The sequence below is a fragment of the Gopherus flavomarginatus genome, chromosome 2 (assembly GCF_025201925.1).
Source record: "Gopherus flavomarginatus isolate rGopFla2 chromosome 2, rGopFla2.mat.asm, whole genome shotgun sequence".
Lineage (NCBI taxonomy): Eukaryota > Metazoa > Chordata > Testudines > Testudinidae > Gopherus > Gopherus flavomarginatus.
Window position 1 is genome coordinate 222,674,244 of NC_066618.1, and position 12,060 is coordinate 222,686,303.

Consider the following 12,060-nt stretch of genomic DNA (forward strand, 5'->3'; position numbering starts at 1 on the left):
CATTTTAGGAAAATAATTGGTTATGGTATAGCTAAGCAGGACTCAAGTTTCACTTTATAAATGGGGTCCAAGAAGGAGACCAGCAGAGAAGGAACAGAAGAATAATAAGAAAGAAAGACCTGGAAGAACTCACCTCCAAGACACAGCCTAAGATCAGAGCAGTTAAAAATCCTCTGCATGACCGTGACCAGAATCCAGATGAGACTGACCTTGCCTAGCCAACAGGGAAAGTTCACCTGCTTGATCAGGATTGGTGAGCACAGCATTGTAACAGGCTTAGCATGTGTATTCTGCTTGGTCATGGTCAGTAAACAGAGGATAAGAGTATTACCTTGTAAGGCTCTTCCACTGGTAAAAGGTCCTGCAAACCCATAGAAAATTATGCCGTAAGCCCTAGGAATTGGGTAAGTGCAGGTACTTAAACTGACAGGGTTATGCCTGAGCCCTAGGAACTGGGTAAAGGTGAGTGCCAGAGAGAGAGAGAGACAGAGAGACAGAGAGAGAGACAGAGAGACAGAGTGTGTGTGCGCGCGCGTGTAACAGAGAATTTTGTGCAGGGAAACAGTTTGTTCTATTAGGTCTGGCTCCCTTCACTATCACCACAGAACCTTTGGGATTCTTCAAGATCCAGACTGGGGACATCCTGTCCTTCCTTGCCAAAGATCACCCTCAGATCACTATCAGTGCTGAGATCAGCATCTGTCCTGCAGTCAGGACAGAGGCGCTGGGACCAGGGCCTACTGGCCACCAATGCCCTATCTCTGTGTCCTGTGGCCTCCTTGGAATTCGTGGGATGCTCCTTGGTCCCTGAGGTCCTGCTCTTTGACCAGTTTCAGAGCAAGATCACCAGTATGTTCCCTGTGCTCCTATGAGGCTCTTCTGTCCAGATCCTGTGAAACAAAAACAAGATCCCTTGTTGACACAGCAAACTGCCTCCTTGTATCTTGCTGGAATCTCCCTTGGTGCCTGCGGACATTAAGGTATATGAGGACCTCCTGAAGCGCATGGCTGCTACATTGGATCAGAATTCCTCCAGGAGAATATGCATAAGCTCCTGGATAGTCTCCAAGTATCAGCTCCAGGGAGAGTAGCCCTCTCAATAGATAAGGCTCTCCTGGAGCCTGAAAAGGCCTTCTGACAGACTCCTAATTTGTTTCCTCTACAGCAAAGCATTTGGAGAAATGATATTCATTCCCACACAAGAGTTTGATTGTTTCTGTTTCCACCTGGCCCCTTACTCTCAGCTGGAGACTAATGCAAATGACAGGGCTCAGCCTGGCAGGTATCTCTCTACAACCAAAGACAGAGTCCAAGAGGACAAACTTGATGGGGAGAAAGATTTATACTGTCTCTTCCCTGCAGATGTGCATCACAAACCTGAAAGCATTGCTCTCGAAACATGACTTTGTTAATTGATGGTAATGTCTAAATTCATGGACAAGTTGCCAGAAGCGTCCAGGGAAGAATTCAAAGCATTCATTTCAGCAGGCTGTTTGGTGGCCAAAACTTCATTGCAGGCAATCCTGGACATAGTGGATGCCTCAGCCAGGATTATGGCATAGGCTGCAACCATCAAGAGGGTCTTATGGCTACAGAACTCAGGCATTGCATCCCATGTGCAACAGACTACTGAGGATTTAACATTTGATGGCTGGGTTTTGTTTTCAGAAAAGAACAAAGAAACCATGCAATTGTTTAAAGACTTCACGTACTTTGGGAGTATATATATTTCAGCCATGTGAAGAAGTCCCTATAAGTGGTCAGCAGCCACAACAACAATACTGCTTGCAAATTCCGCTCTACAAATTCAAATGCATTTCTGAAAACTGAACGATTCAGGAGATTTGCTGTGTATGTCTGGAGCTGAAGTCCCAACACTCAAGCACAGACTGGGTGTGCCTGAGGTTTTTAGGTCACATGGATTACTTGTATGCATGCAGCCAATATGCCAGGCTGCACCTTTGTCCTCTTCAAATGTGGCTGACATCGCTCTGTTGTCTGCACCATCATCCCCTGGACAGATTGGTTTGTCTTCCTCTGCCAATCCTGAATTTCTTACAGAGCTGGATGGTTCAGGACAATGTGTGCCAGGGCAATCCCTCTGCTCAGTCTCCACTGACCAGAATTATAGTCATTGATGTCTCCTTAATAGGTTGGGCAGTGCATCTGGAGTCACAGAAGGTTGAAGGCCTGTGGTCAGAACAGGAAGCTTCTCTACCGATGAGTGTCCTGGAGCTTTGTGCCATCTACAAATGCTTTTCAGACCGTTCAAGATCACATCAAATCCTCAGCAGTTCTGATACTCACCAACAATATCACTGTGATGTATTATGTGAACAGGCAGGGGAAGCATACTCTAACATGCTTTGTCAGGAGGCAATTAGGTTCTGGCAGCTTTGCATTAGGGGAACCTTTCCCCCATGGCTGATCACTTGCATGGGATCTACAGTCACCTGCTGGATCACCTTGGCAGGAATTTCTCCTTTCTTAAGTCCAGCATCCTGTGGTCCATCTTTTCAGTTTGGGGAACCCTGTGTGCTATGAGCAAAAAAAGAAATGCTAACTGTTGCGGGTCTCAGTCTAGCCTCCTTGGCCACCGCTTTTCAGCTGAGCTGGAAAACAGCACTCTTGTATGCCTTTTCTCCTATTCCAATCATGGACTGTGTCATGTTTATTGCTCCAATGTGGCTGAGAGAACGTTGGTTTTCTGACCTCCTCACACTACCAATCTGGCCTCCTATATTCCTTCCTCTTCACCCTGACCTCCTGATTCACATCACAGTCAGGTTTTGCTCCCAACATCCCTGCATCTCACAGTGTGGACGCTGCATGGTTAGATGAGGAAGAGGCGACCTGGCAAGTCTTGCTTAACAGTAGGAAGCCCTCCACCAGGGTAGCCTATGTGGCCAAGTGGAAGCAGTTCACAATATGGGCAATAGCTGGGGGAGTGCAACCAACATGGGCTTGTATCCAGGACATCTTGGAGTATCTAATACACCTCCAATCTTCTGGCCTCATGCTGAGTTCAGTGAAAGTCTACCTAGCAGCAATTTCACATTTCATCCACCTATCCATGGGAAGTGGGTGCTTTCGAACCCCATGGGAGTGAGGTTCTTGAAAGGAGTCATTCATCTCCACTCATCGGTTACAGGGCTGGTTACTTTGTGGGGCCTTAAAACTGTTTTAGCAGTTCTTATGGGATCTGTGTTCAAGCCTTTGGCAACTTCTTCTTTCTCCCTTCTATGTCAGCAAATGGGCTTCCTTGTGGCGATATCTGCCAGGAGAGCGTGCGAGTTGCAGGCTTTGATGGTAGAGCCTCCTTACATGTGATTTTCCAAAGATAGGGTGCAGCCGCAGGGTCATTTAATTTTTATTTAAGGTAGTTTCTCAGTTTCATTTGAACCAAATTATATATTTACCGGTGTTTTTCCCTAAGATGCATTCAACCCCAGAGGAGCACCGTCTCCACATTTTGTAAGTCAGGCAATGTCCAGTATTTTATCTGGACAGAACTAAACCTTTCTGTTCTTCACTGCATCTGTTTGTTTTATATGAGGACTTAATGAAGCAGTTTCTCCACAGTCAATCTCCAGGTGGGAAAACTTCCTGTATCATGATAGATATGAAGTAGTCCACAAGTGGTACGAGCTCATTCCACAAGAGCTCAGGCAATGTCAATGGCACATCTAAATGACACTTCTATATTGGACATTTGCAGGGAAGCCAGTTGATCCTTTGAGCATACTTCTGAAAACCATTGTGTCATTACAGCATTGTGTCCAGATCAGAAGCAAACTTTGGGAAGGCAACACTGCAGTCCTTCCTAAAATAGACACCGCCTGCAAATGCTGCTTTCAAGTCACCTACATAAAACACGTGGCTATATCTACTCGAAGAAGAAAAACGGTTAACCACCTGTAACTGCTGCTGTTCAAGACGCGATGCAGACATGCATTCCACTAACACCCGTCATCCTGTCTGTATCAGAGTCTGAACTTCTGACATATGGTGTGAAGTAACTGAAGGGGTCAGAACAGTGGCACCTTTATATGACCAAGGAAGGGGCTAAGGCCTCAAAGCATGAGTGCGGTTGCCCCTATGGGCCCTGCTAGGCAAAGTTCTCCAGTTCCGGTGCCTGGAGTACATGTCTGCATCATATCTAGAAGAACAACAGTTAGAGGTAGGTAACCATTTTTTTATTCTTTCATTTCTAAAAATGGATGATCTTTTAACTATTGCTCAACAGAACTGGTCAAATTAGTTAGTTGCATATGTTTGCTTTGCCAGGGTTAGAAAAAAATAGCTTGTTTAAAATCAGTTCTTGAAGAGTCTCTGGGAATCCCATACTCCACTATTTCAGATCCTCCACTCTCTACACTCCAGGCTCCATGCTGCAGACATTTTGGAGTCCATTGATGATTCCTGAATAAGGATGCTTTTATTATATTAACCAATTGTAGTTGATAAAGTAATAATACTTGATCATTTTGGTCGTTTTGCTGTGGTATTACCTTATAACATCGGATACGGAAATTATAAGTGAGATTAACACACGCAGCAACTTACATGCATTCCACAAAGTCTAAACACAGTTTTTAATTCTAGTATCTATTTTCACAATACTAAGGCACGGGTGAGCCAGACTGGTTCCAGCTATGTGTGTCATTGTTCAGGTGAGACTTAGGGCCTTGGCACCTGGTCTGCCAGAGTCACAGCCTTCAGCCATTGTAACCACGTGGGGTAAACTTTTCAGAAGCAGCTAAGTGACAGGAGCTTCTGAAAAATGTGTCCATGATACAGAATACATCTCGCCTACAGTTTTAAAAGTAGAAAAAAATTCATGGCTAACAATCAAATAAACAGAGTTCTCCACTTAAAACCTCAGCTTTTCCTAAATATATTTTTTCAATGTTTTTTGTTTACATGAACTTGACTCTTCCAGTATACCCCTTGCTGCACGTGCTTAAAAAAATAAACACACCAATCCACCCAGCATGAAGTCTCTTAGCAGTGACTTGACTTCCTATTTATTTTCACTATTAAACTTTTTCTAATACAATGTTTACAGAATACATTATATTTTTTTCACATAAGATTAAAAACTTTTGATAATCTTGTAGACGAGGAAAAAAAAGGTCAAACTTCTAAAATAGTTAAGTGTCCCACAAACCATTTTTTCCCCCTTTTTAAAGTATCATGGCAAATTGCGGCACTATTATGATGCGTTCTGCGCTTTCTCCTCTTGTGAGGGGTTCAGGGCTCCGTTTCTCACCCCTGAACTGGGGTATCAAATGTCCCAGGAAAGGGGAGTGGAGAGAGAAGGAGCCAGGACCGCCTTCTACTCTGGGTCCCTGCCCAGGGGCCCTAGGGATAGCGGTAAACCACTTGAACTAGCAATTTCTTCCCCTGGGCTACTTCCCTCTCCGGCCCTTCAGCTTGTGGGGGGCTTCCTGCCCTCTCTCCACTTGGGCCAAGTTTTTCCCAACCTCTTGTGTCTGTAGAGTCCCTCTGCTCTGCACAAGCCGGGTTTCCCTTTACCTGGGGCAGGGATAGGCAACCTATGACACGTGTGCTGAAGGCGGCACGCAAGCTGATTTTCAGTGGCACTCACACTGCCCACATCCTGACCACCAGTCCCGGGGGCTCTTCACTTTAATTTAATTTTAAATTAAGCTTCTTAAACATTTTAAAAACCTTATTTACTTTACATACAACAATAGTTTAGTTATATATTATAGACTTAAATAAAGAGACCTTCTAAAAACATTTAAATGTATTACTGGCACGCGGAAACTTAAATTAGAGTGAATAAAGGAAAACTTGGCACACCACTTCCGAAAGGTTGCCGACCCCTGACCTAGGGTCTTGGTCCTCTGGCCCGCCACAGCACTTCTCCAAACTGCTTTCTGCTCCAACACCAAACCACTCTGCTTCAATCAGACAGTTGGAGGAGTTGAAGCAGGGGTTTTTTAATCAGGTGACAGGCTTCAGGTGCTCTAATTAATCTGTAGCAGCCTCTCTTCCCTCTACAGGGAATACGGCTCTCATCATCCTGGGGCTTACATAGCTCCCATCTATCATTCTCCTGCTGCCCTCTGGCCATGCTATATTATAGTATATTTTAGATGTTTTGTATGCAGAAGTACAAGCATTAGCCAAGTTTGATGGAGACATACTATGAAATATCATTTTAAGGGAGTGATGATAAAACCATATGTTCACTAGCAGCTACTGAGCTCTACTTGCTCTATAAATACTTCACATGGAAACCGAACAAACATTTTTTTAACCCTAGCCCACTGATGAAGTCAGTAGGTGGCTGATGTTCTTTCTGGAGCTGTTCCAGGAAGGCACAACACTGATTCTGATTCATTCCATACATCAGATAAATACCCAACCCTGTCTGAAAATGTATATTAATAACTTTAGCAGAAATTGGTTCAATTTCATGGCAAGAAATATACTAAAATTGCTGAAGTTGCTCAGCCAAATATTACGCACGCCTTGACAAGCAACACACACCACCAAAACATACTTTCAAGATGACTTTAAAAAGCATCGTTCATGGAAATATCTATTCACCGAACTCAGTCCTACTAACTCAGAACAATATTGAACTAAGGTTTCTGTATTTTATATGCTTTTATTTAGCATTATAAACTACCAAGTTGAGAGTAATTGTATATACTGTTCAATAAGCAGATGAAGTCGCAATCTACCGTGCTTCCATGGACTTCTGTTCTTTCCAGGAAGCTCATTTGTCTTCCATTTTAATGCAGCTGAAGTTAACATGGGCACTTGTTTTGACAATATACATAGCATTGTCAAAACATTGTAATTGTGCATCTCCAACTGTTGGTCAGCACAGCTCCTGGAGTTATGTTTACATAATGCTGCAGTTCCAGCTTGTGGAATGGGTACTGATTTTCAGGAGGGCCTCATCCTAGGTCTCCAGTTCTGTATGTGTACTTATCCAGCACTGTCATTGCCTCCACAGTTGCTAATGTATCATCATTTGCAGATGTGTATGTGCAAAGGGTTAATAATAGTTGGGAGAAGGCTGAGAGGGAGAGGGTTCAGTTCTTTTTGTTTTAATGAGGGTGTTTAGACTCCGTAAAATTTTCTTCATTAGTTAAACTTGAAAGGAGGTCAGGAATCACCCAGGATAGGTGATTCAAACTTCATAATAATTCCTAATCAGAGTCTTTTGGCTAAGGGTTTCTTTGATTTTAAAAATGTTTAAGAAAGTCTCAGTAACAGCAACCCAGGCAAGGTTATAATCTCCACCCAAGCCTATTTAAGGAGATTGGGGGAGCCCCTAAGTGTGAGGCCCAGAGGCAGAGGTATCTTTAAACAAATTCTAGGGTAGCATTAGGAGGGGGAATAACTACTACAGAATTTGTATTATGAACTCTGGCAGAGAAAAAACAAACTGTGTAAAAAAGTAATAATCAAGGCTTATGAGCTAAGAACTCTGCAGGGTTCCAACTTGAAACGTAAGCTCCTTTTCACAATCAACACTTTCTCCCTAAAAAATCCAGCATTAGCTCAAGGCACCTGTCTTTACCAAGACCAATCTACTACTGCAAAATTTTGAATTTCTAGGCCAGTTGTTTTAGGAAATGCGACTTTTGATCAAACCAAGTTAGGAAAAATGTCTCAAAAGCAAAGGACTCCTTGACTTTTGAACTCTTCTATCTCACAAATACCTTGTCCAGTTTGCCTCAGACTTTCCTCAGGGAGAGAGGTGGAATTTACCCAGGGATAAGATTGGTTTTGGTTTGGTAAAGTCTGGGATTGAGTGGGGTGGTTTTAAGCATACTCCAAAATACAGTCAGGTTTATAATGGAGGAAAAAGGAATCTATGATCATTTTCAAATTTAAGTGAATTGTGCAATGTGACAAACTATTAACTGAAGATACACATTGAAAATACTGAAGTATCACTGTGCAGCAACCTCTGTGGCTGAATCGAGGATGATGTGAAGGTATTCTGAATGGGTCCATGACCAACATACTTCAACAACAAAAAGCTTGAGCAAAATGTGATGCATTGAAGGGGAGATATAATTGGAAAAGTGAAGGGCTCATTTAGGATCTGTGAATCCTTATTTGTAAGAGCAGTAACCAAGGCAATATACATCCCAAAGTGTAGGGATTAAATGTTAGTTGTTAATTTGTTTTAAAATCAATCCTATGTTATGATTTCCATGTGGCAAGGATTAGATTACAATATACATTTCTCCTTTCCCTATCTCAAGTCTGAGTCTTGCCCTAATGATTCCCCAAGTGCACACTCATTTAAAAATAAATAAAAATAAATAACACTGACTTACAGCTTCTGATTTTGGAGGCACCGGAGGTGGTGGAGGTAGGGAAACATCTGAAGGTTTCGTTGCTGCTGCTAGAGTTCCAGGTATAGGAAGAGATGCAGTACCACCCTTTGACCGGAAAGAACTTCTGTAATTATCACATTTGTTTTTTTCACTTAGTGAGCGCGTAAGAGGCTGATTGTGGGGCTTCCCAGATTCTTGGTCCAGCCATAGTTCTTCATAAGGGAGTTCTGGTTTCGCAGGTAGAAACATGGATTCTTCACTAACTTCAGGAAAAAGGTAGTCACTGCTACTGTCACCAGTGTCCTGGTACTGAAGAGCATCATGAGAAAACAGGGCCCACTCGCTACACAAATCTCTGCACCCATGAAGGTTCACTTCACTGTTTCCATGCAAGTTGTTTCCATAAACGCAAACTGAGAGCCGGTGAAAGGACTGTGTTAGTTCATCCCGGGCATAGCTGAGAGAATTGGGCATATGATTGTGCCCAGTGCATCGACTTTTCTTAGGGCTCTTACAATCTTCATTCCAGTCAGTTTTCACATCTCGCACAGCCCGGGAATATTCATCTATGTCAAACTGTTCCTGGCAGATATTAAACCAGTGCTGGACCATGGTTTCATGCCACAGCTCACCCTTTACAAGGCTCTCTGGGAGGCTAAACTTTGGAAGAGTCAAGTGCAAGGGAAAATGCATTGGAATAACTTTGTTACCACGCAGCACACAACAAACCACCACAGTCTTGGTTTGAATATTGACAAACTTGTATCTATGCCCTTCACGGATAAAATGCAGGTCATAAGGGTTTCTTGGTGTGGGGCTTGGCACAGTTACATTAACAGGCAACCTTGTTTTTTCTACTATATTGCGAATTGTGTGCTCACCTTCTTGCATTTGTAGCTCCAGTGGACTGCGGGTGCTAAATCTGCCCTTGCACTGGAAAGGAAGGCTAATGCTTTCATTGGTCCTATGGTTCATGCAGATGAGACACGGCATTTTGCCTCTGCCTAGCTTGCTGATGGAATTAAGCTTCCCAATTTTCTTGAAGATAGTGTTGAGTCGTGACTTTTCCTTGGACGTTTTTGCGTAAAGGATTTCCGCTTGTCCCATTAAGGTGAGCTCATCCCCAGTGCTGAGGGTGATATTATAAACCTCTGTGTCTTCATTGCATTCACCCGAAGCCACCTGCAATACAAATATAAATAAAAATATTTCTCCCTGCACAGTGAAGATAGCAATTGAATTCATACCAAGTCTATTTAGGTGAGATTGGATAGTAGGATGGGAGATTACATCTCACAAGAAACTGTAAATTAATTTTAATAACTTTAATAGAGTCAAACACAAGAATTTTATCATGGAAATCTGCACAAGTTAAATTTCTAATATGCACCACACATTACTATGGTTTTTGCTTGAGAAAAAAGTAGGGTCATCTGGAGCCGACATAGTTGCTAGAAAGAGTGTGACTACAAAAGACTAGTTTTTAGTGAAGGACAAATAAAATATTCTGCACTTTTCAATAGCAGCCATCCAAAAGCAGTAAAGCATATTTGGGAGATACTGGTATCCCTAGTTATTTGGCATCCATTCTCTCTTCTGTTTGCTACTTTATGGCACTTCTCTGCAGAGGTCTCGGAGGAAAAGGGAGAAAAGTTTCTCTCCCTCTCCAGCTTCCTTCCTTGAGGAGCAGAGATGGCCCCTTTATTGTGCCTCTCCCGCATGATCCAGGAGTAAATATACCTTCTTGGCATAACCCCTTCCCAGGCCCTCAAGGCAATGAACCCCCATCAAGAATATTGGTTCTGTCACCTCTGCCCACCTCTCCCTACCAGACCCTAGGCTTCCCCCTTGGTTTTACCTAGATTGTGATTTGAGAGTTTATATAACATACGTATGGTCATATTTCCTACTATGGAAATTGTACTAGAAGGTAAAAAGATGCCCAGGCTTGGTTGTTCTACGGTTATTACCTCAAGACTACTGAACTCTAGATCCTCTCTCTCTAGACAGCCACCCCTATCTGCCTTACATTTGGGTGTCGTAAAAAACACCTTCCCCAGTTAAGTAACAGAACCCAGCTTGTCTTTTCTCAGCAGTATCAATACCTGTATGCAGAGTAAGATGTTTCAGGCAGATCCTGCCATCCTGTTACAGGCACCTGCTGTACATTGTAGTACAGAGTATTAGTGGCTGGGCATGTTGAATAGGGATTTCATTTGCAGATTTTTTTAAACTACGTAAAAATTGTTTTCTCCATCCACAGAACATCCTGTTTATGTGCAGAGTAAAGCCCTAATTCCATGCTTCAAAATTGACACTGTTAGCAAATAGCCACCACATAAATTATTAAGACAGCTTACTAACCAATTTTGTTGTCTCAGTCTGTTAAATAAATGAGAAATGCTGTAAGCAATTCCCCTTCCCCATTGAAGTTGTGATCTGCAATTTGTCCGTATTTGTGAAAATGTGATTGACTTCTGAGAGTCTTTCACAGCAAGTATGAACAAGTGCTTTGGTATGTTCAGCATGTCTGCTTAGCATTTCAGCTTCAATGTTTCCTGAGAGGAAGTTATTCAAGTTCTGCATTATCTAAACAACGCTAATCAGACTAATCCAGGAAACTACCAAGGTTTTATTGTACATAACACCCATTCACAACTTACGCTAGAGGTCAGGCAACATTCAGAAACACACACACACACACACAAAAGGAAAACATTGAGCCTTCTGCTGATAACTTTTTCATCAAGCTCATTCCATTTGCTCTTCAAGACCAGTGCACAGGAAGTTACATTCAGGATTTGGTTACTGGATGTCATTTTGACTTCAGTGGAATTGGTGGGAGTTGAGGAAACTCAACACACATTGTGCATACCACACCGACTTTCTTAAAGAGTCATCTTCTGCAAGAACGTTCACTTCCATGGAAGTGCAAGGTATGTGTATTGTTTTGAAGAGGTAGGGCACATAATAAGAAATTCAAGACTTGAGAATGGCTGTATTTTCTTACTGCACTTTTTTTTTTTAAAGGGCATCAGAGGGAGTAAAGGGAAGAGCAAGAGAGGTGTTATAAAATCTATGATTGCTGAGTTGCTGCTTTGACAACTTGTAGTTCCCTAGAAAGCTGCAACAATCCAGAACAGAAGGAAACGTTTAGCCAGATATTAAGCTTCTGAGGTGATGTAAAGAAAAGCTACCTTGCTGAGGTCAGAACATGTAGGGATAAAGTGAGGAAGGCTAAAAGCCACATTGAACTGGAACTTGCAAAGGGAATCAAAACCAATAGTAAAAGGTTCTACAGCCACATAAATAAGAAGAAAACAAAGAAAGAAGAAGTGGGGCCGCTATACACTGAGGATGGAATGGAGGTTAAGGATAACCTAGGCATGGCCCAACATCTAAACAAGTACTTTGCCTCGGTTTTTAATAAGACTAGTGAGGAACCTTGCGATGATGGAGGGATGATAAACGGGAATGTGGATATGGAAGTGGATATTACTGCAACTGAGGTAGAGGCCGTACTTGAACAGCTCAATGGGACAAAGTCGGAGGGCCCGGACAATCTCCACCCGAGGATATTAAAGGAACTGGCGCATGAAATTGCGAGCCCGTTAGCGAGAATTTTTAAGCAATCGATAAACTCGGGGGTTGTGCCGTATGACTGGAGGATTGCTAATGTAGTTCCTATTTTTAAGAAAGGGAATAAGAGTGATCCGGGTAATTA

General features: G+C 42.6%; 1 protein-coding gene across 3 annotated transcripts in view; it reads right to left on the bottom strand.

The window, feature by feature from the left end:
- The window catches only part of GAREM1 (GRB2 associated regulator of MAPK1 subtype 1), a 130,416-nt gene that overhangs the window by 14,375 nt on the left and 103,981 nt on the right, over window positions 1-12,060 (bottom strand). For all 3 annotated transcript variants that reach the window (XM_050941951.1, XM_050941950.1, XM_050941952.1), the window contains one exon: window positions 8,337-9,518. In XM_050941951.1, coding sequence (XP_050797908.1) covers window positions 8,337-9,518 — 1,182 coding nt within the window. The remainder of the gene's footprint in view (window positions 1-8,336; window positions 9,519-12,060) is intronic.